This window comes from Equus asinus, chromosome 1, assembly GCF_041296235.1.
Source record: "Equus asinus isolate D_3611 breed Donkey chromosome 1, EquAss-T2T_v2, whole genome shotgun sequence".
Classification (NCBI taxonomy): Eukaryota; Metazoa; Chordata; class Mammalia; order Perissodactyla; family Equidae; genus Equus; species Equus asinus.
The window spans coordinates 109,667,705-109,695,553 of NC_091790.1; the positions used below are offsets into that span (position 1 = coordinate 109,667,705).

The 27,849-nt window shown below is 45.4% G+C and overlaps 1 protein-coding gene and 1 long non-coding RNA gene across 5 annotated transcripts in view; one reads left to right on the forward strand and one right to left on the reverse strand.

Annotated features, from left to right (window-relative positions):
- On the reverse strand, window positions 1–18,531 carry LOC139039701 (uncharacterized). Its single transcript, XR_006527584.2, has 3 exons — window positions 18,245–18,531; window positions 3,144–3,244; window positions 1–333 (listed from the first exon to the last, which is right to left on the reverse strand). It is a non-coding gene; the product is annotated as an uncharacterized lncRNA (long non-coding RNA).
- Window positions 16,667–27,849, forward strand: part of SYPL1 (synaptophysin like 1) — a 25,329-nt gene continuing 14,146 nt past the window's right edge. The window contains exons 1-2 of one of the 4 annotated variants that reach the window (XM_070505129.1): window positions 16,667–18,078; window positions 18,939–19,010. In XM_070505129.1, coding sequence (XP_070361230.1) covers window positions 18,022–18,078; window positions 18,939–19,010 — 129 coding nt within the window. In that variant the 5' untranslated portion in view covers window positions 16,667–18,021. Of the gene's footprint in view, window positions 18,079–18,517; window positions 18,725–18,938; window positions 19,011–27,849 lie in introns of those variants that run through there. The other 3 variants (XM_070505141.1, XM_070505134.1, XM_044769859.2) reach the window with 3 other exon arrangements.

Sequence of the window (27,849 nt, forward strand, 5' to 3'; positions counted from 1 at the left end):
TTGACCAACAAAATGGGTTTATTCAGGAATAGCAAAGGAATTGCAATTGAGGACAAGCCAGCTATAGCAAAAGCCACAGGCAAGTCCAGCAAGCAAAGGAGAGGAACGTTATTATGTAGAGAAAAAGGAGGAAGTTGGGAGTGGTTGTTTTGAAGAAAATCCACTGTTGGAAAGTGAGGGTTCAGGGCTGTGGTGGTTTCTCATTGGCTGTGTCCAGGGCAGTCGATTTCTTGTTGGGGATGCAATGTACATCTCTTCCTGTTGGGGTCTGTCATTGAGGATGCTTCCTGTTGAGGACTTCTTCCTGGTGAGGTCTGTAATTGACAATCCTTCCTGTAGTTGAGGTCGAGTAGGGGCACATGAGGGCTCTGCCTTCTGGCCCCCCAACTCCATTTTAAATGAGGTTTCCCCTTATTAATTTTCACAGGCTTTTAGACTGTATGGTCTCTGAGGCAGTTAATCAGCTCTGCCACTGGAGTACGAAATTGGCCATAGATAATATGTAAACAAGTGAGTGGAGCTGTGTTCCAATAAAACTTTATTAATAAAAACAAGCGGCAGGCTGGATAAGGCCCTCAAGGCACCGTTTGCCGAGCCCGGACCTAGCAATCACTGCATTGTAATGGAGTATGAGAATGCCTCCAGGCTCAGGGGGAGCGTGGTAATCAATTAGCCTTGCCTGCACAGCTGCTGTAAGTGGAGTAACAGATTCTAGATCAGTGGTCCACAAAGTGGGCTGTGCCTACCCCAGGACACGTACAATGTGATCTATTGAGATATGGGGGAAATCATTAGAATTTCTATTAATTTCTGTCTTACCTGTTTTCATTTGAGACTACTGATCTTGTCCACCCCACCGTGGATCCATGGAATTTGCAGTGAGTCAGTCCATCTATACTACTCAGGAGTCAGGCTTACAAACCTCTGAAGAGGCCATCACATCAGATGCACCCTGGAGTGGCAGTATCTGCTGATTGCCTCTGCCCGCTGGTCTGGTCTGGGCTCTGTCTGTCCCCCAGGAATGCCCCCAAGAGGAGAGCAGTGTTCCATAATTCCTTGCAGGCAGTTTCTTTGGGGAGTATGGTGGACTTGCCAGACTAGAGGAGTCTTGGACTCATAGTTCTGTCTTGACTCTGATCAGTGGCTCAGTTATTGATCAGAACCCAAAGAAAGAGAATACACCCTCCCACCCCCTCACCCCCCCCACACACACACCCCCCATTCACAAGAGCATTGAACAAGCTGTGCTTTTCTGGCCTCTGGTGGCCTGCCTCTCCCTTGGTAGTTCAGACCTGCTATGTACAGGTGGACAAATTGTATGCTGCACAAGGGTGCCGTATCTAAGGAGGCATCGTTCACATTGTAAACATGGTAGACTTATTGCGACAACTTTCTGGTATATAGCAGCACCTTGTTCTAACAAAATCAGTACATGATGACAATTTCTGACCAACGGATGTAAGGTATCTTGAGGAAGGGGTGCCTTTTTAATTCCACAAGGGCACACCATGGGTTAGCAACAGCCACAGCTACACGACACCTCTAGTAGGTAAAGAAGGGAAAAGAAGGAAAATGCATGGAGTCCAATAGATTGGAACTCTTCTGGGGCAGAGATGTCTTGTGCACACCCTTTACGGTGTAGGGAGACTTTTCCAGAGTGAGGCAGTGTTTGAGTGCTGAATCAATAGCATGAACCTATAAGAGCAAGGGCCAGAGCTGGTGGTCAACCCTCCAACAGCCACCTCTACCGGTGACTGGAGGTGAAGGGGCAGAGGGACAGAAACGATTTCCCTCCCCACCCCTGCCACTCTCCCTTCCACATGGAGGAGGGGAGCTGGAAGAGGCAGGCGGAGCAGAGAGATGTTAAGCCACACACAAGCCACAGAGAAGCAAGTGACAAAGTGGGACTCCCCCGGAAGAAAGTGAGTGCTGTCTTGTGGCTGCCCAGCATCCGCTCCTCTCCCTCCTGATAACAGCTCCCCACTTGTCCTTTGGGAAATGGTTGTGCCCCACTGTGCAAAGGCTCCGACACTGCCAGATAAATACCCTGCCTTCTACTTGCCCAAAGGACAGTCCCGTGACTCAAGCCAGGCCAGCAGGGCCCTCCCTCCCCATCTCTGGGATGGTCCATTCTATGTGTCAGCTTGACTAGGCCATGGGGTGCCCAGGTATTTGGGCAAGCATTATTCTGGGTCTTTCTGCAAGGGTGTTTTTGGATGAGATTAACATTTCAATCAGTGGAGTAAAGATTGCTCTCCAAATGTGGGTGGGTCTCATCCAAAATAGGACAGAATAGAACAAAAAGACCTATCCCAGGAATAAGAGAGAATTTTCCAGCAGACTGCCTTTGGGCTCCATCTGCAACATGGCTCTTCCTGCCTGACAGCCCTCCAGCTGGAACATAGGCTCTCCCTGGGTCTCCAGCTCCGACCTGCCAGCCCACCCTGCACATTGGGCTTGCCAGCCTCCATAACTGTGTGAGCCAATTCCTTATCGTAAATCTATGTGTGTGTGTGTGTGTGTGTGTCTCCTATTGGTCCTGTTTTTCTCTGGAAAACTCTGACTAATACACTCTCCTTCCGGATTTTGACTCATGAGTATAGACACTCAAAAATATAGGAATAGTCAGAGAGCTTTCATTCCAGTAGCGAGGTCCTGCTGACTGTCATGAACCAAACCCCTCCAGAGATGCTCTCAGCCTCTTCATTTTCTGGAACTGGCTTCAGTCTTCCTAACAATTCTTTGATCACCCTATATCTTCTTTTCGTCCACAAACATTTACTGAGTGCCTACTATCTTCAAGCTTCTGTTCCACCAGAGAAACAGTCGTGAACAAGCTGGCCCCTGCTCTCATGGAACTTAATTTCTAAAAAGTGCTCTTCTTCTTAAGTAGGTTAATTCTGATTCAAAGAGTTGATTTCTGTTGCTTGCCACCAAAGCATCCTGACTGACATTAACATTCTCCCTTCAGAGACTCTAGCTCTGCCCCTTCTCTGGGTCATGTTGGATAAGCCGGGTACCAGGACTCCACAGGAGTCAGAGGAAAAAGTCTCTGGCTCTGTGCAATTCTCAAAAGCCACTTCTCTATGATCACCCCAAGGAAAACCTGGGACCCCACCAGCAGACTTGTGTAACATACTCACTTTAGGATAATGAACAGCTCAGCAGGAGCACCTTCATCAGGGTGGCTTCTCAACAGGATGCCCTCCATCTAAATCATCTTTGCTCCCCTCCTGCCTATGACCTGAGAAGACACATGACAATGAGCGTTACATTGCTTGTGCCTCATTATGACTTGTTTCAAGTTTAATCATCTTCACCAGAAGCCTGTTTAATGCCCTTCCCCAAGCCCACAGGATTTATTCTGGGATTAGGCAGGAGACAAGATGAGAGACGCTGATTGAAGTGGATAGACACGGCTTTCTTATCAAGTAGCGCCAGACAGGTATTTAACACAATTGAAATTCTATCTCGCAGCAAGCAAGCGTGCTGTTTGTTTCAGTTGGGGTTTCAATGACTACAGCTGGGAACTGTCACAGTTTAGTTCAGCACTCCTGGCAGACTTTGGAGCCAGCTTGCATAATGCAGTGTCTAAGGAACATGATTCCAGTTGAACAGAGCGTGTTTGCGGTTAAAAATAGAACTCGGTCCCATAACAACTCACACATAAACCGTGAGGCAAGGGGAGGAATGAAATGAAGTAAAAGTCACTGGGGGCTCCTGAACGCCTGCCCCAGTCACTCAGAGCCCACGATCTCTGGGAATTGCCAGCACACTGAAGCCAGCCCTGCTCGGAAATCAAATGGCAAAAATAACCGCACTGACCCAGTTAAATCAAGAAATATGAGCACACCTTGAAGCAGGCGGCCATTCAGGGGGCCTCTCCAAGCCAAGCCTCCTGGGGGATTTAGCTCTGTGTCCTAACAGAATTAACTGTTGTAGGTCCAGTGGCAGATGCGCTGGGTTTACAGCTGGGTTGAAAGCTGAGCCCGAGTGAGGTCTGAATTCCACCTCGCTGACGCATCCTCAGTGCGTGTGCACGTGCTCTGCTCTGTACAGAATGCACCAGACGTGGTCCCCAGCTCCTTCTAGATAGATAGGGGGGTCTCAAGACCCACTGCTCGGGATTGCAAAGAGCTAAGAATCACAAAAGAAAGATTTGGGTTTCCACACCAGGAGACACATTCGAACAGTAGTACAGGTCTAATTGGAAAGGTCGGCCAGGGAAGGAGTAGAAATCTCGTGCCTGGGTACATGGAAAGCTAAGCCATCGGAATAAGTGATACTGTAATACACTACCAGAAGGAAGGATGTGGGAGGACAAAGAAAAAGAGGCTGCCTCCTACCCCAAACTTGCCCTCACCAGTCCTCTGGCCTGGAAAATCCCTTCCCTCTCTTTTCCTTTCTTCCCCTCTTTAAAATTGGTCTACAATGCCCGTCTCCCTTCCAAACTCACCAAAATGGTCTAAAGTTCAATTGGACACTTGGGCCAGTTCTTTATTTCCAAGTGTGAAATTCCAGAGCATAATACCCTCTGTGCTTCACCATCACCTGGGGAGCTTATAAAAATTACAGTATGTGGTCCACGCCCCGCAGAGATGCTTGGGTGGTGGGTCCCATGCACGGGTCGACAGTAAAAGACCCCCAGGTGGTTCTAAGGTGCAGCCAGAGCTGAGAATCATGAGCTATGATGGAGAAAAAGCACTCCACCGCTTCCCTAGGGAGTGGGCAAGATGGAAGACACGTGGATTCTCCCACTGACATCCCCCACCCCTCTGCCAGAGTCAGTCAGCAAGGGAATGAGCTAAATATCACAGAAAGGTGGTTGAGGACTTTCTATTATTTTTTATCACAGTAAAACTCTCAGTGTATTATGACCTTTATCTCAAAGAAGTTTATCTTCTAGGATTGACTCAGGACTGGAGCATTCGTAACCAGCTAGGGGGCTTTCAAGCCTCGGCCTGGGCTGCCGTGTTCAGAACACGCCGCTGCCATCACACCCAGCCAGCAACGCTGCGCCCTCTGCTGGGCCTAAGGTCATAGGTCGTTCCCAGGAAGGGATGACTTGGTGTTAAGCACTCATTCTCCCATCCAGTGCCAGATTCAGGGCAGAGGGTCCAGAGAAAGTCCCTGCTGCCTCAGCGCGGGTTGGAAAGTCTGGTGTTTCCCCTTCCCGCACTGGGCTCCATGCCCCCCTGACTAACGCCTTCCTTATTGTAGCTTTGCGCCAAGGGTCACTTGTGGTTCCCACTGGTATAAGTCCTGGAGGCCCCACTGTCCATCCTGTGTGCCCTCCCCCAGCCTGTGGTTCGGTCCTTTGCCCTTGAAAGCACCATATGTGCTCTGCTGTGTTGAATCAGACATTTTCAAAGAGCTGGAAACCTTGAAAGAGAAACCAAAGGACACAGCAAGGTCACAGAGTAGAGTGGTTAAGAGCTGGCGGGCGAACCAAACAGGCCTGGATTTGAATTCCATCACTTACTGTTATGCATCTGGGACAAGATACCTAACCTCTCTGAGCCTCAGTTTACTCAACTGTAAAGTAAGTTCAGTTACAAACTCTGTATCATAGGATTGGTATGGGGATCAAATGAGATGTACCTGGCACCATGTGACTACCCCAAAATGTCAGCCATTATTACCACTGTTATTATTAGTAAAGTAAGAGTGAGGGGAGCCTGATGGACAACTGGCATCTCCTGAGACTCAGTGTGAATTGTGAAGCAACAGGACTTGGGGCCAGAAAACCTGAGTTTAGAGGCATTCCCTTGCTCTATGATTTTCAACAAGTCACATCACCTCTTTAAGCTTCAGTTTCCACAGCTACAAAATTGTGATGATAATATAATAGTAATGTCTACCTCCCAGGATGATGGGGAGGACTAAATGCAATAACGCACGTTAATATGCTTGGCAAACGACAAAGAACCATATAATATTAGTAATTATTATTCACACCCAGTTCTCAGCAATTTCTGAGACTGGTCCTGACAACTGATGAAAGGAATAAACGGATTCTCTAAGATTAGAAATGGAAGAAGATAAGGCTCAACTCTCTCGCCTTTCGTCTGGCAGCTCAAGAAAGTCCAGGCCAGAGGGTGAGCCCCAGAGAGAGGAGGAATCTGATTAAAAGGGAGCATCTGGCTGGGCTACTGCATCCTTAAACGCTCCCATCCTTTGATTCAGGATGCCTACTGTTTACTTACCACGCCATCTCACATTGCCTTACATTGACATCCTAACATTAGCCAAAGTTATTGATTTTCATAAAAGATGACCTTCACAGAAGATGGCCCAACACCACGGGGCAAAAAAAAAAAAAAAGGAGGCAGAAAATATCATAGTACGTGTTTCTTCCCCCAAGGAGCCTTTTTTCTTGGCTCGCAAGTTTTTTATTGTTCACCTTTTTTTTAATATTGCATTTTAGGTGACATTTTTTCTGGTATTTAATTTTTTTGTGGGTTCGCCAACCTCTGCTAGTTCGCTAACCTATGCTATTTTCCATTGCTACCATAAACAAACATTTCTAACTGGAAAGTTACAGGCAGGAGCAGCTATGTGAGCAAGAGACGGGGATTTCAAGGTCGGAGTATTGCTTACCACCTGTAAGCAGGTCCTTGACGCCCCTATTAAAACGGAAGCTGCAGGAGCTCCCTGTGGGTCCGGAGCTCCCTAATTACAGCGTCTCCTCCTCCATCCAGCAGCTGTCAGAGCCTCCGCTGACCCAGGCTGCCCGCCATTCACGGCAAAGAGATAGAAGACCCAGGACAGCTTAAAATGCCAGTCCTCCAGTCCATTGATCTTTAAGGAACAATCAAAATTGAGCCAAAGGAAAGGAGTTCCGATAGTAGAATTCCAGGCTTCGCTCTTGGGGGCCCAAGAGGTATTACGGGACCAGGCAGAAGATCATTTCTCCAGTGACACTTTAAGTCAGGAGTGTGAAGTCTTTAAATGACTTCCTACTGCTTTGCCCATGGCGTACTAGAAAGAAACTGGGGCCAACTGGACCTGTGGACATAGGAAGCGAGCCAGGAGGGGGAGGCCAAAGGAAATTCGCGAAGAACGTGCCGGAGTGCTGCTCCTCCAGAATTTTTTACATGCTTGTGGATGCCACGGGGTTCACTCAAAGGGAAGAGAGGAAACCTAGCGATTAGGAATGCTGTCGTGAAAAGGCTCTGAGGAAGAGTATCTTGGAATTGGGTCATGTGTAAAATATGTACTAATCACAAGGAGAGCCCCTTTTGAGAGCTTCTTCTAGCCCCAAGTAACTTCGTTTTACCTCCAAATTAGAATGCAAATTAAGAACAAGAAAGGGAAATTTTAAGTCACTCACCTAAATCTACGAAATTAAATCCTCCACCTACACAACACTACATTTCACCAGCAAAATAGCAGGGGCATTTATTGCAGTCCCTGGTAAGTATTCAAACACAAGAGCCTAGGGAGCTGCTACAAAAAGCACTGGCACTTGATCGTATCAGGCAGGCAAATCAGGAAATGGACATTCTTATATGACCGAAAATTAAATTGATGAATTAAAGTGGTGTCTATCAGCTACCAAGAGCTCAGCTGACCTGATTCCCCTTGGAGGGGCCCTAAACACATGAAGGAATGACCAGGTAGACAGGTGGTCAAGGCAGCAAGTCATAAAGGGGTTGACACATCCCTGAAATGAACTGGAAATCTGCCGTTGGTGACCTCGGGTCCCCATGCCCAACTCCTGACACACCGCTGAAAGGTGGTTTTGTCCTGCTGGGACCAGCTCTGCCCCCAACCAAAATAAATATTGGAAGACTATCATTTTGAGGGAGTGGCAAATTATTTGCCCGCTTGAAGCATCTTTGTTTGAGATGCCTCTTTAAACCCAACTTTTTCAAACTAAGAGCACAGAGGAGAGGTACAGCCCCAGGACTGTCGACGTTGGGAAGGGGGTAAAAATTGTTCTCGTTCATCCTTTACCACATGGCCAGTGCCTTCGTCTGCCCACGGTCAGGAAAAGGGTAGGATGGGACGAGGAGAAGAGAAGGAGAATGAAGCCAGGCCTGCCCCTCACCCAGTACTGTCTCAATTATGTTTCATGGCATGGGGTAGACCAGAGGTGAATATCGGGTTTTGAAGACTTCTTAGGTGCCAAAGACTCTGCTGGTCGCATTATGTACGTGCTCTCCTTTGAATTCTCACAACAACCTCTGGAGGTAGTTACCACTATTCTCGTATTCCACATGAGGTTCAAGAGGATTTAAGGGACTTATCCAAATTCACATAGGGATTCAAACCTGGGTCTGACTCCCAAGCCCCCCCCCCCGCTCACACGGCACACATCTTATGCACCTCTTAGCTTCCTCAGTGCCATTTTGGCCTGGACCCGCAGCTACCAGCTCTGGCTCAGTTGCCTCCACAGCCAGGAACTTACTCCCCCAGGGACCAACCAGAGTCTTGCCGGGAGGGTCAGGGCCTTCCCTTTGTTGCTATTGCGCAGCTGGGCTGATAAGCCATGTGCCCTGAGATTTCGGCTTCTCCCACCACTTGTGGACTTGGCTAAAACACAGCCCCTGAGATGGGCTCTCCCCAGCTGCCAGCAAAGGGGGCCAGAGAAGCAACGCAGAAGTGGTGCCCGGGGAACCACCTTCCCTTGGAGAGACCCAGTGTAACAATTTTCCTCTCCCTCCTCTCTCCCAAGGATTGCTCCAAGGCACAATCTCTCTGAATATCCTCCTGAGTATGCTCCATGTGGCTGAAAAGGCTCACCTGCCTGTGTCTTCAGAGCTCTTCAGGAAGCAGCGCTGAGGCATCCTCTGCCTTGCTCCCCGTCCTTCCCTGCCTCCCTTCACCTTTTCCCTCGCCATCATTGTGCTGAGGTTGCCCTTTCCGAATGAAGCACCAGCTTCAGGCTGTTTCCTAGGCAACTCTGGCTTTCTGGTTTTGTTTTTACTTATTTATTTCATTAATAATGAGATAAGTACCTGTAAGCCTACCATCCAAAACCAAAGCTAGAACCTCAACATAACCTTTGTCTAACCAGTGGTCCCTCATACCATTCTCAGCCTCTCCCCACACAAGACAACCATCACCCAGAATTCTTTGCTTTTATTGCATCCATACGTACTTCTACAGAATATATTCTTATATTCATTATTTCCTCCTCTATAAAAATTATATCCTGTCATACACATTTGGGGCATTTACTGTCTTCACTTCACGTTTTATTGTTTCCTTGCTAGGATTTATCCACACTGGTGTGAATTAGTGTAGTTCACTTCTTTTTGTTGCCATATAATATTCAACCATGTGAGTATATCACGGTTCCTCCACCCACTCTCCTGTTGACAGGCATTTGGTGAGTGTCCAGGTCTTGCCCTGTGATCAGTGCAGCTGAGAACATCCATGCACATGTCTCCTGTTGTATATCTGCACGAATTTCCCTTAGGTCCATCCCTTGTTGGGTCATATGGACGTGAATGTTAAACTTGAGAGAGAAACCCAAACTGCTTTCCAAATTAGTTACACAAATTTGTGCCCTTTCTATCATACTATGAGTGTTCTCTAAAATCCAATTTTTATGGTTCCCCTTGTTCGGATAGCTGCCAAAAATGAGAGTTGCTGGTTGACAGAGAAAGACATTGTGTCTCCTCTGCGTATCTGCCTTTTTTAAGGGGATGCTTGACGAAGCTGTGCTTTTAATCCAAAGCAATGAATTTCTCAGGCTGGATACCTCAGGGCCCCTCTTTCTACATTCTACATCACATTCACTCATTCAGTGCTTCGCTGAAATGCTTACCGAGTTCTGGGGCTGAAGGTCCTATAGCGGGAGACACGGGCCCTGCCTTCAAGCTTCTTAAGATCAGATGCGTGAGAAAGACAAGAAAACGAATTCTGTTGGACTTGGACGCTATCTCAGTCTTCCTACTTCTTCTTCACTCTTTTCACCAGATGAATTGGGTAACTCAGGTTGACCTGAGGCAGTGGGGGACACAGGAAGGCTCTGGGGAGAGCGGGCAGCGATAAACTAATCTTGAAGTCACCCAAAGGCCAGTAACTACAGGTAGGCCCAGCTGGCTATTTGCTGTCGTCAGTCTCCTTCCACTGTAAATTTCCCGGGAGAGCTTGGCCCCTCTTGACAAGGACAGCTGGTTCCAGGGTGAGTCACAGCCCTGACTGCCCCATTCTCAGAGGCTGGTAGAAACCTGCCCTTCTACTCAGGCACATCCACACAAGGATCCCTTAGAATGGATACAGTATCAGTTAGGGCCTCTCTTCCCCACTCCCTACACACTGCGTGTCTCTGCTTGGCTTCATCTTCAAGTTGACTCCACGTGGCAGGAAGATGGACTCTGGCTGCCCCCAACCTCTAGAGTTCTTAGAGCCTATGATCCTAGAGAAAGGGTATTTTTCTGGATAGCTGATAAAATATCCAGAGAGACTTCTGACTGGTCCAACTTCTATCACATACTTTCATCAACTAATCACTGTGACTAAGAAGATAAAATCCTCTGATTGACTGAGCCTGGATCACATACCCCTCCTTGGGCCAAACCAGCTGATCGGGAGTACTTTAGAATGAGGGTGGAAGATGTGTTCCCCCAAAAGGATGCTGGGCAGACAAAGAAACGTGTGCCCACTCAAAGGCCCACGAAGACAGTAGTTTTACTCGATTGCTCTCGTTCATTTTCCTCATATTACCTCTTTCACTAGCACAGATGTGAGAACAAGGCAAAAATATATTTTACATTGTTCTTCAGTGTTGTATTAACTATAGTACAATTATCCTTGTAATGTACAAATAACATAAGTCACCTACTGACTTCCTATTTCCAATGGCCGTCGTAATCACTTACAGAAAAGAATGTTTACGAGCATGCATGCAGCCTCTCATAGGACATATTTACAGTCCCCCTTTAACAGCAGAGCAAGCAAGGACCTCAAGTGGCTCCCCACATGCTACCCTTAAGTTTAGAATGAATCCTCTTCTCCACTTTGCCTCTTCCCGCTACCTGGGTTACTGATCCAGAACTGCTATGACTCACTCTCCTACTTGGAGCATTTCAGTCAGTTTTCTTGTTAGCTTCGTTCTGGGGCTCTGGGTGTATTCCTTAGTCCTCTCTCTCACCAGCAGCTCCACGACTAATCACCTTTCTCTGTTTTCTTCTCCTTAGGCCAGTCTATTAGAATTCTTAACCCTGGAATTTCTGGAAATGTAGCCGAGGGATGGGCATTGTGTTGGGGGTGGAGGGAGCACACAGCAAGTAGGTCTTAAACCTCACAGGTAGCGGTCAACCTGACCTACTCAATTATTAGAATTGGCTCTGAGGAGCCCCTCAGTGTTTAGAATACTGAGTCTACAGAATTCCAGAGTTCTGGGAGTGTCATAAGATTATCCCTAGAAATCCTACATAGGATTTCTTACATAGGATCTAACTTACTCAGGACCTCAGTCAAAAGTAACTGATTATATAGATTACAAAGACTGCGGCCATTACCAGTTTATCTCTGTTTTACCACAGATTTTGCAGGGTAGTCAAATTGTAGAGCAGAAAACAAAAAATATAGAAAATGTATGTTTTCTTCATTGTACATATCACAACTTGAAAATATATTTCTCTTTTTTCTTCTTTCGGTTTATCTTTCCTTTTAGAATGTAAACTCACTGAGGACAAGAATATCTTGTTCAGCTTTGCATGATTAGCACTTAGCAAAACACCAAGTCCGTATGAGTGATCAATACACATTGGAAGGAAGAGGTCTCATTTCAGGTCTCTCTGAAATTGAGTATGCTGAGAAAATTCAGTTCTCCCAAAACTAAATTGTGCAGGAAGCCACACTTACTTTATCTCTGCTTCCCATTTTCCTTTTCTTCCATAATGAGCAGCTTCTCCAACATACTTTCCAGGCATCCAGCATCCCTTTTGCAACTTCTTGGCAGCCCAGAACTTCCTCCTTCGGGTAAGCTTGTCCCCCTGGGATGGTGCCTCAGATTCTAAGATGGCCCCTTCTTTCCTACATGCCCATGAAAACTCCCATTTGTCTCACTACTGGAGAAAAATAATCAATTTTCCATTAAAGTATAGTGCTGTAATAGACCATTGAATGCAATAATTCTCCAGGGTGTTTGTATTTTCAAGCACACAGCAGCTAACCTAAGATAGAGAATGTGTTACGATGGTCTTTCAGGATCTGTGTTACGGCGCCAGAGGATGGATGAATATTTCCACAGGCAGGTGGCGGGGTGCTTGGGGTTTCCCTCATTCTCTCAGGGTTAAGCCTCAATAACAAAAAGTCAATAAATTCCTAGGCTTCTCATCATTTGGTCAGTCTAGGAAATGAAAAAAAAAAATGAAGAGAAATAATAAAGCAGAGGAGTTTAAATACAAACAAGCAAAAAAATCTTGCTTTTCCTTCTAAGAAAATAACAAGAATAATCAAATATTGTTTCAGAAGGAAAAGACCAATTTATTTAGCTTGTAAGAAAATTACAAATGATTGTTGCTTTAAAAAAAATGGGGTGGACAGAGGGTATAAAACATACAAAGCTATGAAGCATAAAGAACGATCATAAGGATGTTCTCCAAAAGAATCCTTTAAGTGGCCAACTCCGAAAGTGTAAAGTAAACATCCATTTACATTTACAGTCAACTTTCTAGAAACCAAGCTACTGTATAAAACAGCTTCTTCTGCCTCCTAGAGAAATTGTAAACAAACTTCCATTGCCATCATTTCATCAGCATCAGAATTTTCCCTGCCAGCTTCTACTCAGGCATTTCTTTATTTCTCTTTGTCGTATCATTTTAGAAGACTGATTTTTTGTTGTTGATAAGATTACAGACTTCCTGGGCATGTGACTGGTCAACAGTGAAAGGGATCATCTTTGGTGATCTGTTCTCTCTTAATAAATGCTACAGTGTCCCTCAGAAGATCATGGTGGTTGGGCCCGGCCCGGTGGCGCAGCAGTTAAGTGTGCACCTTCTGCTTCTCGGCGGCCCAGGGTTCACCGGTTTGGACCCCGGGTGCAGACATGGCACCGTTGGCAAAAGCCATGCTGTGGTCGGCGTCCCACGTATAAAGTAGAGCAAGATGGGCATGAATGTTAGCTCAGGGCCAGTCTTCCTCAGCAAAAAGAGGAGGATTGGCAGCAGATGTTAGCTCAGGGCTAATCTTCCTCAAAAAAAAAAAATCATGGTGGTTCCAACACAAAATCTACAGGGACAGAATCAGGAGGGAAGGGCTGCCATGCATTTTCTTGGGTTTCCTACATTCGACACAGGAAGTTCAGATCCTGGGGTGGTCCTGTCCAGCATGCTAAAAACAAAGCATGAAGATCCGCTCCGTTTACTTTCCCGGATTGCTCACACCCTGTTCTCTCCCTGGCAGGAAGTCAGGGTTCTGCACTTGCAGAGAACAGAATAAACAAGCCATCCATACAGTACTAGGGACATTTTGTTTTGTTTCGCATCAGACTTCCAGAGAGAGCCCTGGGTACAATGCAATGTTAAGCTTGAAATCTCCGTGTAAATCTTTTGGGCGCTCTGCTTCTCAGGGAGACAATAAAACGTGGACTAATTTGAATAACTATTATGACAGAAGCAGCTCAAAATTGGATTCTAAAATCTCCATATCCACCCAGCTACGTAACTTAGGCAGTCAACTGAACCCCGAACCCCTGGATAAGATTCTGGGACCAGCTAAGACATCTTCACATTTGTCTTCATTCCCAAGTCCTGATGTGTCGTTGGAAGTACTCCATTGGTGTTAATTAACATATACATGAAATTGGTGACATACAAACACTCTCATTACACAGGCGTAAGTCAAAGGAGATGAAATGGTAATGCTCCAGGAAAATTTGTAGCTCTCACAAAACCAGGGCGGGAACCAGCGGTTTCTGCGTCTAAATCTCATGCTTTTGTTGCTGGCAGTATTGTGCTGGTAGTGCCACCCTGGCTGTCTACTCTTGCTCATTGTCACCACATCTGGGACCTGAGATTGCAAGACCAACAGGTTTAGAAAATATCAGCTATCTTGAACCCACCTGCTAACAATCTTTTGAGTTCGCCTTCTAAACTACTGCCACAGGGATCTTCCTAAACTGAAATCTGATGTTACTCCCCTTTGCCTCCAAGCAACTGACTGCCAGAGAATCCAGTCCGGAGTCCCAGCTGGCGTAGAAAGCCCTGCCTCTACACTGCTCCCCTTACCCAAAGCATCAGACATATTGAGGAAGTTAGTCCCACAGAAGAACCCCCCCTCCTCTATCACCGTGCCCTACCTCCTGCTGTACCTGTGCCAGGAACCCCCTCCCCCCAACCCCCCCACCCCCCGTGGAACCCCCTTCACATCTCTCAAGCTTCAGGCCTGTGTCATTTCCTCTATGAGGCCTTTCCTGATAAGCTTTCTTCTTTCTGGGCTTCCCTCTCAGCAAAACACGCACCATAATTCCTACACCCTCCCTTAACTCAAGCATCACGTGAAAAAAATGACTACAGAAGGTCTCTGAAAGACGCAAAACACTCTACAAACTCCAACTTATTTGATGATAAAAGCTATTTTACAAGAATCCTCTTTTCTTTAGAAACCTAATCACAGTACTTGTGAGATTATTATAAAATTAACCTCTCCAAATTAGAACATTTTCCTCATTGATTCACTGCTTACACGTGAGCTAAGCTTAAAATCGTGATGAGAACTCTGCTCACTTTAGCCACAAATAGATTAAAATCAGAGCCAGGTGAAGAGGATTAGCATGAACTTTGCCCCACATGCTTTCAGTAGTGAAAAATTATGTTTTCTTTGCTTTCTAGAATTCTATTCCCAACTTTCCTATTTCTTTCCTTTTACCAGTGGGATGGTCGTCCTTATAACTCTCTCTTCCAGCCAACAAATCAAAGTTTGATTTCCTTAAATGACTTTGCTCTGGCATTAAGTGTTTGTTGCTTCTTGACCACCCAATCAGGAGATTGACCCACCCTCTGCTTCTGGGACACAATGATCATAATGGGTAATGTTTACTAGGTGCCTGTTCTGCACCTGGCACTCTTTTATATGATATCTGAAAATTACAAAATTTAAACCTCACTACAACTCTCATTTCCTCTCTGCAAAACGGGAATGAGAGCATGGAAACTTAGGAAGGTTAAACCCCTCGCTGATGGTCACAAAGCAGAGGCAGGATTTCAGCCCAGGAGACGTGGGAGAACACAGCCCTGCTGCTGAGCAGTGAAACTGACCGTGGCTGTAAAGGACTGCAGAGCAACCAGAGGGCTCTCTTGCTCTCCAAAAACTCAGGCTTAGTGCAGTGGGGGTGGGGCCCAGGGCTGTGAGAGCAGACACCAGGCTTCAGGTCAGCACCTGAGTCAATCATATGCCACAGTAAGTCGCAGCCACAAATTTGGACACAAAAACCTAAGGGAGCCGATAGGGGGCAGGTACTAACACCCAGACAGCAGTCACAGAGCAAGGGGCCCCTGGGTCAAGGCAATTGGCCATATACTAAATCCTTCTCGTGCATTTCATTCGGTTTTCAACTGAATGGAAAATGATTCTGTCTTGTTCATTTCCCTCCACTCCTCAATACCCCTTCAAAAAAGATCTCGTTAGATTAAACATGGTATGCTGGATTGGATCCTGAAGCAGTGAAAAGCCATTAGTGGACAATTGGTGCAGTTTGAAAAGTTCTGTAGTTTAGTTGATAGTAATATGCCAAAGTTAATTTCTTTGTTGTGACAATAGCATCTAGGTTATAGAAGATGCTAGCATCAGGGGAAACTGGGTGAAGCGTACACAGGAACTCTTCGTACTCTGTGACTTTTCTGTAAATCTAACATTATTTTAAAAGCTGAAAGCTAATTTAAAAAGACCTCAGTTTAATTATTTTGAGATTAATTTATGGTGCCCACTGAGTCAATATATTGCACAATTTAAATAAATTTAGAGTGATTTTTAAATTTTTCTAAAATGATCGTTGAATTCATCAGTGAAAAGACCTGTGTTTACAGGCAAAACTCAGGTTTTGAATGTATTGGTATTAAACACTATCTTTTCAGAAAAAAAAGATAAACATTGCTTGAGAATGAGTTACAAAGTCTTATCTTCCCAATACAGTGACTAGAACTTTGAGAAACACAGAAGAATAGAGTTAGGCAAGGATATGATTTCCCTAAACACAGCTTCCTTCTGACCTCTTTCACATCCTAAAATTCCAAGTACCACAACCTGGAATATGTTTTATAAACAGCAAAGAGAAGTTTAAAAACGGCAAATTATGTAGGTAACTTAGCCATAATTATACTAGCACGGATAGGACAATTTTGCGTGACAAGTATTATTTTCCATAACAGCCTAGTAGGGAGTGGAACATGTTGTGCCCAGAGCTTCTGGTTCCTTCCTCGGATTTGAAGAACAAATTAGAAAATGACCAGTGTTGTAGTCAATGTGATACAGCTATCTGAACATTCTTCCCAGATTTGGAACAATTGTGCCTTCAACGAGATGCTATTGTTTAAACAGTCTTGTTTTTCTGGGATTAAAAAATTCACAACTATCTGGTTGCTAATCAGATTGCACTTGCTCCACCAGCCACTACCAGCTCTTTCTCCGGAAAGTGGGAGCTCCCAGAGCTCAGCTGACTGGCAGAGCAGTGCTGGCCAATATATCACTGAAGGTAACAACAGTGGCTCACTCTTGCTTTGCTTTGCCCAGGCAGATCCTGTGAATGAGTTCTGACAAGTGACCAGATAACTATTCTTCTGCTCACCATAAGTGGTCGCCATCTTTTACAAAACCTAGTGGCACACGGCCAAAGAAGAGAACTTAAAGTTCAAGGTGCGTGCTCTAGCACTAAAGGTTTCCTGAGGCGAAACAACCATGCCTTCCGCTGCTGGGGATGAACAAGAAAGAGAAGTGAAAGTGAGGAGAGGCAGAAAAGAGGAAAGAGAAAGTCAAGCTTCTGAGAAGCTGAGAATGGGCTCAGCCAATGCCAATTTCTGAGACCTTCAAAAAACGAAAAAAATGGAGAAATGCCAAAGCTGGGTTACTAAATTACAGTGTATTTCAGATTTTTCAAGTTAATAAATAAAGTTGCAAAGTGAACAGTGTTTTGATCTGTCAGTGGCTATCTCCTTTGGAAATAACATCAGAGTCTAATTTGAATCTTTGTGAATATGGAGCCCAAGCCAGTAACAGCACTACTATCCACAACGCAGCCCCAGGTGCCCACCGAAAAAGCCTCAATAGAGTGGGAGTAAAAGTTTAGAAAAATGGACTAAAGAGGATACAAAGAGAAGAGTAGCAAGGAAGCCAGTAAAGAGATCACTACCTGGGGGCTCCAATAACTGGAAGCCAGGGGAAGAGGTGCAGAAACAAAGTAGAAAAGGAGAAAGAAGAGGAACCAGGAAGACTTGGAACACTGCTTACAGTGGATTCAGGTGCACTGGGTACCACTGCAACGTCATCTTCCACCGATTCAGCCCTGATGGGCATCTCCAATGCCTTCTTGTTTAGTAAGAGGAGTCTACAATCACCCACTAGGTGCCCACTTAGCATAAAGCACTGTTCTGGGGACTGAGGAATGGGAGTCAGGATAAAAAGAATAAGATTGTCTCTGTCAACAAGGAAACTGAAATATGTTCTTCGCATTCTCTGGGAAGCCAACAACAATCAGGTGTCAAAGGAGAAAGGGTTAGCTTCCTAGAAAGATGTTCAGTACGTTGTCAAACCCTTCTAGAATAACTTCAGTGGCAAGGAACCTGCTAATTCATAGCTAGGTGCTTGGAAAATCAGTTAGTATACATAGGTAAGTACTTGGAAGTTGGGACTGGATCCTATTGTGCTAAACTCCTTTCTTCCTTAATTACTTAAGTGTAACATGGTGTTAACCACCCTACCATACATGGCAATAGGCCATCATTCCAGCTATCCAAGAACTTCCAAGATGCTGGGTAAGCCAGTAAGGAAATCAAGACTTCGGGGCTCCGATACTCCGAGGCCAGGAGGGAAGTTTCACTTAAACCGAATCTTGAAGGGGCAGCGGCAATGAGCCTTCTGCAGAAAGACACCAGGGTCGCCCCAAGGACAGGACGTGACCAACAGGTAAGAGAGACGGGTAGGTGGGTCAGGAGCCTGTCCAGCCAAGCTTTTTCTATTCGGTATAACCTTTCTCCTACATCCTTCAACTCTGGCTCCAATTTGACAAGTTTGACCAAAAAAACACCTCAATTTCCAGAAGAACCTTTGGGGAATCACGCTTCGGACATACCCTACGGCAGAGACGCCCGAAATCTGTGGTCCTGCAAGAACTTTCCAGCATTTTCATAAAAGGCCCCGAAGAGCAGCCCGGAAGCGCGGCTTCGTCTGTGTAGATGCTTTAGACATCCACCTAAGAGCGGGGAACCGCGAAGGGCAGCGGCGGAGGCCGCCGGCCTGCGGGAAAGCCGAGAGCCGTGCAGGCAGAGCGCGCATGCGCGGGAGGAGCCGGCGCGCCGGGCTTCGGGGCGAGGGGTGGACGCGCCCCCGGCAGGGGCCCTGCGCGAGCAGGGTGCGCATGCGCGAGAGGAGCCGGCTCTCCGGGCTTCGGGGTGAGGGGCGGAGGAGCTCCCGGCTGAGGTCCCGGCGCGGGCAGGGGGCGCATGCGCGGCAGGGGCCGGCGCGCGGGGCCGGGCTTCTGGGAGGGGGCGCGGCGCTCAGCATGGCGTCCAACATCTACGTGGTTCGCCAGCGGATCAGCCGGCTCGGCCAGGTGCGCCCCGGGGCGGCGCCGCCCCTCCCCGGTCCCCGCCCGCTCGCCCGCCTGCCTCTCCGCCCCTCCCCGGCCCCGCCCCTGCGCCTCGGCGAGCCGCCCAACCGCCGCCCCGCCCGCCGCCCGCTCTCCGCCCTTCCTCGCCCGGGCGCCGGCCGCGTCGGTCCCCCGCCTCCTCGGCCCTCCGCGCTGACTCTCTCCCTCCTTCCTTCAGAGGATGTCCTCCTTCCAGCTCAACCTGAGCCCGCTCAAGGAGCCGCTCGGCTTCATCAAGGTCCTGGAGTGGGTGAGTGCGGCGGCGAGGAGGCCCGGCGGGGCGGGGGGCGGGGGGCGGCGGGCGGCGGGCCCGCGCGGTTCTCTGCGCGCCGGGAAAGGGACTTCCTGCCGCGGTCCAACCGAAACCGGCGGCCGGCCCGGGCCGCGCTCCCTTCCCCGCCCGCCGGCCGGACGGCCCCGGGCGGCCCCGAGCCCTCCGCGCCTCCTGCGCCGCTCCGCTTGGCCCCGAGTTAGAACCGGGTAAAAATAACCCGTGGGTCAGGGCGGCGGGCGAGCGGGCGGGGTGACGCGGTCTTTTCACGAAACGCATCTGGTCGGTGCGATCCCCCGAAACACGTGCTGGGAGTCGCCGTGGACTCGGCTGCGGGTGTGTTCCCGGCGGCATCCCGCAGCCCGCTTGTGGTCCCTTCCCCGGGCACGCTCAATCATTAACATAAAAGAGACTGATTCCTGCGACCTTGGCCGCGATCTGTCGCCTGCAGGGTTCTGCAGATCTCCTCCGGCCTTGGCGCCTCGTGCATGTTCCGGGGCCGGTTTGGGGGCCCGTGTTCGCGGTTCGCGGGCAGCTGGCCCCTGCCTGGCGTGCAGCAGGTTGTTTTGATAGCCAGCGACATGTACATCCGTAACGCTTGAGCCCTGTGTTTTAGAGACAAGGTGGTGAAGGGGCAGAACTTCTGATTTCCTGTTTGAAAGACCCCGCCGAGGATGTTTTTTTAAAGTAGCACAGAAACTGAAATTCTCAGATGGGCACTCGATCTGATTTCCTACCCACGCCCAAGGTTTCTTGCCCTTTCCCTGCCGAGTTTTACTTGGGGTTTTCTGAAAACTGTAGTAGTGCTGATTTCACACAAGTGTTTCCTTTAAAGACACGTAGATGTATTTACTTAGGGTTCTGTCAGCCTAGGTCCAGATTTAAATATAAAGAACATTATTATTTGAGTATATAAAAATTTTAAATTATAGGAGGAACGTCACATTTCACTAGGCTAATGAAATATAAAGGTTGAGAAAAAGGCTTATACCTCCTAGCTTGAATTTCGTTGAGGATTATAATTAAATTTTCAATTTTCACTTAAATCAGTGAAGAGGCAGTTGTTTATGTGTGTGCTTATATTATTTGTCCATCTTTGAAAAAGTAGACAACTTTTTTCCTTAATGTTTTAAGACAATGGTAAGTTTATTAGTGATCAGTGGTCTGATGTATTTTGAAAAATACCCTTTTTTAAGCTTCTTAAGGAAGTACTACTTTCAGTTTGAACAACTTATTACACAGGAGAACGTTTTATGAAAAGACTCTTCATTGTTGATGGTGTAGTGAATATTTATTCAACAAATATTTGAGTATGTGTTATATACTGGGGCTGTGCAAAGCGCCAGCCTACAAACACGAATAAAACATGGTCATTTCCTCAAGATCTGTTGAGAAAGAAAGACATGAAAGCAAATAGGAAAACGCCATGTGAAAAATACTATAATAAAGGTACAGGCAAACTGTAGTAGGAAGGAGAAACCAGCGGCCTGGAGAAGTCAGAGAATTTCCTAGACGGAGGAACTCTTGAAGGAAGAGTGCTTGCCCTCTTGGGAAGTGGGTGGGGAGTGGCTTTCCAGGCAAAGGGGATCTTCTGTTCAGTGGTGTGAAAAGTCGAAGCAGCATGCCCTAATTCAGGACTTAAAGTGGCTGGGGTTGGCTGGAACATATACTGGGAGGGAGGGTGTGGTTTGAGATGATTCTGAAAGATTTTGAAGGGCTTGCAGAATGGCTTGGAGTTTATCCTATGAACCAATGATTCTTAACCTTCTGGGGTTAACCTTTGATGACCTGGCTCCTTTCCTTAGGAAGATACGTATGTGCAGGGTACAGAATTTTGGGTTGGTGATTGGATAGCTTCCATTTAAGCCCAGAATTCCGACCCTATGAGGTGGAGACTCACTCGTTGAAGGGTTTTAAACAGGTGGCTAATATAATTTGATTTGCCTTTTAGAAATTTTCATTTTGTCAGCAATGTAGAGAATGAATTGGAAAGGACATACGTGAAGGAAGGGAGACCTGTTGCTTGAGAAATTATAAGGGCCTAAAATTAATTCAAGTGGAATTAGAGAAGAGAGGTTTAGAAATTAGAATATGCTTGGAGGGTGGAGAAGAGGGAGGGCTCTAAGGTGACCGCCGTGTTTCTGACTTGAGTTGGTAGTGGTGCCTCCACCAGGATACCACTAAGGAGAAGCTGCAGTGTTTCGGTGGAAGATCAGTAAGGTTTTGGGTGTATTGAATGGTCTCTTTAGATCATATAAGTAGAAGTATGCTATAGGCAGTTAGATATATGGATCTAGAGTTTAAAAGACATGTATGGGCTGGAGATTCAGCAGATAACTGCCAGCAAAGGAGAGAAGGAACGCTTAGGAAGATGGAGAGAAATAACATCTTGGCATCGCTATTAGAGAATTTCAAGAAGCGTGCTTAGTAATATCCGGTGCAATAGAGAGGTTAAGTAAGATAAGGACTAAAATGCATCCCTTGGCTTTGGTAATCAAGAGGCTCCTGGTGGCTTTAGTAAGAGCAGTTTCAGTGAAATCAGGAACCGGGTGGTAGTCAGCTGAATGGAGGGGTGGTAGGAAGGTGGACAGTGAGAGTAAACTGCTAGTTGACTGTGAAGAGGGCCAAGCTTTGGTGGTAGCCGTCCCAAAGCTGGAAAGACGGAATGTGTTTGTGGGTGGTAGAGCAGAGACTTGTGAAGAGACTTGTTGGAGGTTAAAAACAGAGGCAGAGGGGGGGCAAATGCTAAAACAAGGTTCTGGAGGAGAAAGCCCCATAGGAGGAATTTTTAAGTGTTTTGAATGAATTGTTCACGTTCATAGCCAGTGATGGAGGTCTAAATATAGTCAGTAAATAAGGTAACAAACAAATCGAAATCCAGATAAAGCCTGCTTACCATCTGTGTAACTAAAAGAATAATTCCCCACATCAGCTTATCTCTAGCAAGGTTCTAGAAGACCTTAGACTAAGGTATACCCTAATAACATGTAAGCTTCAAGGGGTTCCGAATCTGAAGGCCTTACAGACATGAAGGCAAGATGCCCAGTAAATATTTATTGACAGAATAAAGATACAGCCACCGAAGCAGAAGCACTTTACTTCTAACCTGCAGTCACCATGCTATTTTTATTTATTTATTTATTTTTAATTACTCCGGGCCCGAGGTATAGTGCCTAGCAGTGGCATTGCCCTAGTTCTCTTTGTGTAATTCGTACTCGGTAAAGGTTGACTTTTTGTTGCCCTCATGTGGGAACAGCAATAGTTCCAGGGCTGTCAGAACGACTGAGTTAGTACAGAAATGTGTGAGTGGCGACGATGTGCTGGAACAGTTCTTAGTAGCTTCTGAGCTGCTGCGTAGAAGCAAGACTAGACCCCGACAGTGCCTCGCATGGAGCCCTGTAGGCTGACGTGCTTGCCTCCTGGTCCTTCAGGATCGCTGAGCTCTCTACTACATGTTTAAACTTATTTGTCCCTGTGTTTCCTGCCTTGAGCAGCCTATGAAGGTGACAGTAGGAAACTTAGGTAAGAATAGATGTCCCATGTGTAGGAGTTGAACACTGGAAGTAAAAGTCAAGGATTAATTTGATCTAAGCAGCTTTTTTTAAAGTATTTAATATTTCTCTGGTAAATTTTAATTTGGGTCTTTCTTTATAGTCAATTATCCCTGCTATTTAGATCAAAGTTTTTCATTAAAGTGATTTGATCTCCTTTTAATGTCGAACATTGCCTTTTGGACTTTCTAGCTGCTGTCTTGCATAGGGTGGGCACTGAACAGATGTTTAGCACTTAGTGAATCGAAGTAATGTGCTTTCCTAATGCCACACATATAAAGTTGTGGAAGAGATGCTGATTGGGGAGTATGTGAGGAATTTCAGACTAACTTAAGTTGAATGTTAGAATTATTAACCATCTCTGAATGTTTTTGTATTTGCTGATGGAGTTTATTCTCAGTATTAACAGGAAACATTTATTGACTGTGATGTATGTGCTAGGGCTCTACCTGTATTTCTCGTTTAATCCTGACAGCCTGGAGTTGTCATCTCCAGGTCCCATGTTACTGCTGTTGTCTCCATGTTAGCAAGGCGGAGGGAAATTAAGTAATTTGCCCGGGGCCCCATGATTGTGATTACTACATCCATGCCTCTAACTGTCTGTTCTTAGTCATCTTGATAACTTACCTTTCTGTGTCCAATTGGTCTTTTAACAAATTAATGAAAATATTACCCAAAATTTCAAGCTTAAAAAACAAAAACTTAAGGTATCTGAAGTAATTTCTTTCTTATTTGTTAAATGCATGCTTATAATAAGATCTTAAAAACAAGTAGAGTCTTCTAGATTCATTTACAAGTTTGAATGTTTTTTTCTGACTTTATACTTATAATTAATGAGTATATTCAAAAGAACCTTTAAAAACATTACTTTGGAGTAAATTATTATCCAAGAAAATTAGTGTGAAAAACAATAAGAAAACCTGTAACCCTTTGAGCATCACATATGTCAATTTTTTAAACAAACTGTCAGAAATGCATAAAAGTTTATATAAAATACTTAAAGTTTAGTCATCCCAAGTAGATTGTAAGATTTTTGCAAACAGGGACCATGTTTTATCCTAATCTTATGGTTTATAATGTGGCACGGAGGAGCACTCCAGAAAATACAGGCTGTTTGCGTTGTGGCGGGTGGGGCATGTATAGAGTGAGGTTTGTTTCATCCATTTGCTTAATTTTTACATTTTTAGGCTGTCAGTCTGTGATAGACTACTTCTTGGGAAACTTACCTTTCTCCTAATTCTGTCATTTGCGTTCACTTTTTTCCCCTACTGTGGAAAGGGGAAAAAGATTTCAAAGACTATTTTGTGCCTCCCAGGACTCTCAACCCTTCAGGTTTGTTATTAGACTTACTGACTCACCCCATGCCTCTGCTCTCTGTTTCTTCTCCCTGAAATCCTCTCAGTTTCTGTCGTCAGGCCTCTCACGGGTAGATCAGATGTAATTTTCCTAGAGAAAGCATATATGGCCTCAGTGCTTTCAGAATGCACCAAAAACCTACACACACGTACACAGTCACCCCGCACGGAAATAGCATTCTCTGATAAAATATAAAAGAGAAAATTAAGGTAACAGAACCATGCTCTAATACAGTGGTTCTCAAACATGGGTCTCAGAACCCCTTTACGCTCTTAAATATTGAGGGCCCCCAAAGAGCTTTTGTTTGTGTGGGTTGTATCTATTGGTATTTACCATATTAGAAATTTAAGCTGAGACATTAGAAAAACATTTATTTGTTTAAAAATAACAATAATAAATCACTTGAAAGCTTGAGTTACATCACTGGCAACAAATGCTGCCAATTTTCCTTAACTTTGTTCCTATTCAAGAAAATTATCTGCCAGATATCCAAGTCTGGAAAACTGTATTTTGTCTATTATTTATTCTTTCAAGTAAAAATGATGTTCTATGGGGGCTGGCCCCGTGGCTGAGTGGTTAAGTTCGCGCCCTCCGCTGCAGGCGGCCCAGTGTTTCGTTGGTTCGAATCCTGGGCGCAGACATGGCACTGCTCATCAAACCACACTGAGGCAGCATCCCACATGCCACAACTAGAAGGACCCACAACGAAGAATAGACAACTATGTACCGGGGTGCTTTGGGGAGGAGAAGGAAAAAATAAAATCTTAAAAAAAAAAATGATGTTCTATGAAAAAATTTACTAGTTCAGCATACACCTCAATTGTTTCAATGCTTTCCCTGTAGACAACCATTGTGTTTTGGTATGGAGTAAAAGTCTTTATTTGCAAATCCTGTTTCATCACACAGTATTAAGAAGACTCAAAGGTCAGCATTTAATAAAAATAATTTTTACTACTTCATCAAAGACAGTTTTAAGTGAAACTGTTTTTATTTTTTTAACTGCAAGTGCATGGCAATGAAATAACAGTTTGATGCCATTGCTGATTCCTACTAAAGCCCCGCAGTGTTACCCACCAGAGCTGTGGCTCAAATCAGCGAAAGTGTCCACCCAGAATAAAAGGCACATGACGTCTTAGTAATATTATGAAGATATTTTTTACCTCATATGGTACTCCACAGACCACACATTGAGAATTGCTCTTCTAATACAAGGTAAACATCGTTGGGGACCAGAAATGAAACAGAAAATAAGGGTGGGGGGAAGAATGTTTCCTGATCTGGGAAATAAATCTGGAAAAAAGCTTCGACCTATTGTCTGGATTTATGACATCCATAGAGCTGAGTACTTAAAGAGGTGGAAAGAGAGAGAGCCTTCTAACAAAGCCCTGCATCGTCTGCCTGCCAGCTTAACATCTGGATTGGTGCTGACTTGAATAGTCTCCTATGTTGGTGGTTTGGAGGTCGGTCCATCATGAGATGAGGTGTTTGTGGGCTAGGGGACTCGGACGGCCAGGCAGAAATCACCGTGAAACTACTAGAGAGGGAGATGACTATAAAGCCACCAGGCAGGGATAGAAAAGAGTGGGAAACAAACTCTCAAGTTGAGCCTATGTCAGATACCCTAAAACACATGAAGAAAACTAATTTTCACTGAACTCAAATTATATCAGTGGCAAGAAGTACTTTCAGTTTTCCATGAAGTGACAGACTCACTTCAAGACAGCCACCAGACCAGCCATCAGGACATCAGTTCACCCAAAAAACGTAAAAATAATACAACAGTCTGAAATGATTTTAAAATAAGTATATATATTTAGGTTCCTCAAAGATTTCTAGTTCCATACTCAGCTTAACGGTTGGTTAAGAATAAAGGTGACATAAAGATGTTTTCAACATATAATAATTCTTAGCAGGGAACTTCTAGCTCTTATTTCAGCAGGAACTCAAGTTTACTTCTCGTGATCCAAATTCCTCAGGCTCATGGAACTGTACTAGGCAGGCTATTTAGAACTTTCTGTGCTTGTACTTTACAAGCAGAGGGAGATGGTAGAAGAGGGAAACTGAAACACTTTGTGACTGGCTTCACTGCTCAGTGCACAGTAGGAATAAACTGAAATATCAGGATCAATAACAAACCATTTTAAAAAATGAATATCGTTAGCAGGTGTTTCAGACCTTGACTCATAAAAGTCCGTGCTGTGGCTCTCGGCGTCAGATCTTACTGATGTAAAGGCAGACGTGCTGTAACAGTGCATTGAAGTACTGACTGATCATTTGATTCAGTAAAATGGCATACATTTGGTTTTTCACATAAACACTTAGACACAGTGTACTTTTCAGTCTATTTCTGAAGATTTCAATTATATAATTTTCCTGAATAAACCTCGGATGAAAAGAAATATAAGTAGATGACATCAGATTACTGATGAAGCCAAATAGCAGTGAGAACCCTGCGTCTAAACACATGTGGAAGACCCCATAAATTACATGAGTGCCACGTTCCCCTGGAGAGCCCTCAGTGAGTTGAGCAGGGTCTTAGACTGAGAGCCTGGCCTGGGACTCTGGCTGTCGCATAAATAACTCCTTGAAAATACCAGGAGTTGCCAAACTTTTTTTTATCATGAATCCCTATCTGTAAGATTTTATTCACAGAGCCCTAATATGCATCTAAGTTGCAGTTATTTTGCTATGTCAGTACCTTAAGGCATATTATACACTCAGGGTGAATTTCGTTCATACTTTTAAATCCTTATTTTAGATAGTCGCCTGATAATTTCTAATTCTTTTTTTTTTTTGCCACCTTCATGTGATCTGATTAAGTAGAATATTTTTATCTTGCAATATGGCTAACGAATATAGCTCATGTCGGGTGTTAGTGCTTCTGTTTCCTCTTTTGGACGTGAGTTTTTGTATTATTTGTCTAGAGTTTCCATAAAGACATTTTTAAACCACCAGTCCATTTTGTGATGGTTCGTTTAGTTAAAACTAAATCGTTTATTCCATAAATTCACTTAGCCAGGCACACTCTCATTGCATCTATGAACACTGACAGTGAAAGAAGAGGTGGACGTACTGCTGCCCGTCCGTCCGTGTTATGAGACCCCCCCTTCCCTTCAGGGTCCCCAGCACACTGTACTGACACAGGACTCTCTGGTTCCAGTGGTGTATTAATTTCAATAAAGCTCTAATTCCTTGCTGAAGTCTAAAAGTAGATCTCAAGAGAAGTTCAAGGATCTTCTTGTACACCAGTTAATTGAGTGCTCCAGTCTGTACAGGAGAGTATCATAGAGGACCCGGCTGTCACATTAGTGTCAGAGGTACAGCTCTCGAAGTTGGAAAGGCGTCTGCCCTGTCTCTGGCGTGGGTCTGGCGGGCCGAGAGATAAGTGGAGCTGTTTCTCCAGGAACTTGAGGTCTCGTAATGAATATGGAACCTTTTTGACCAGAAGCAGCCTGCTGTCATCCTGGCCCTGGATTCTTACTAGTTACTCTACAGATGGGCTTTCGTGTCAGCAGTGTAGTCATTCTGCATGAGGGAGAGAGAGGTGGGAAAATGAATTTCACCAGCAGCAAGGATGTATGGGTCAGCATAGCAGTACTCCTCATTTTAGACTAGGATACAAACCGAAGTGCTCGTAGGAACCACCCTCACAAGGTAAATGAGTGAAACAAGCTTTTGGGAAGACCGTCCATTCATTGGTTACTGGTAACCAACATGCGTGAGGTTAGCTGTTGAGACAGTAACGTGGAGGCAGTCTGGAAAGCACATGCCCCTGTCTGTGTCACCTGTCGCTCAGTTCCTTGTGATTGTTGCTGCATGGGAGTGTGGGTCTGAGGTTGCTGTGGCGTCAGTTTCCCCACACCCACTCAGGAAAAGCAGGACGTCCAAATTTTTATGTGAAGTATGCTGAT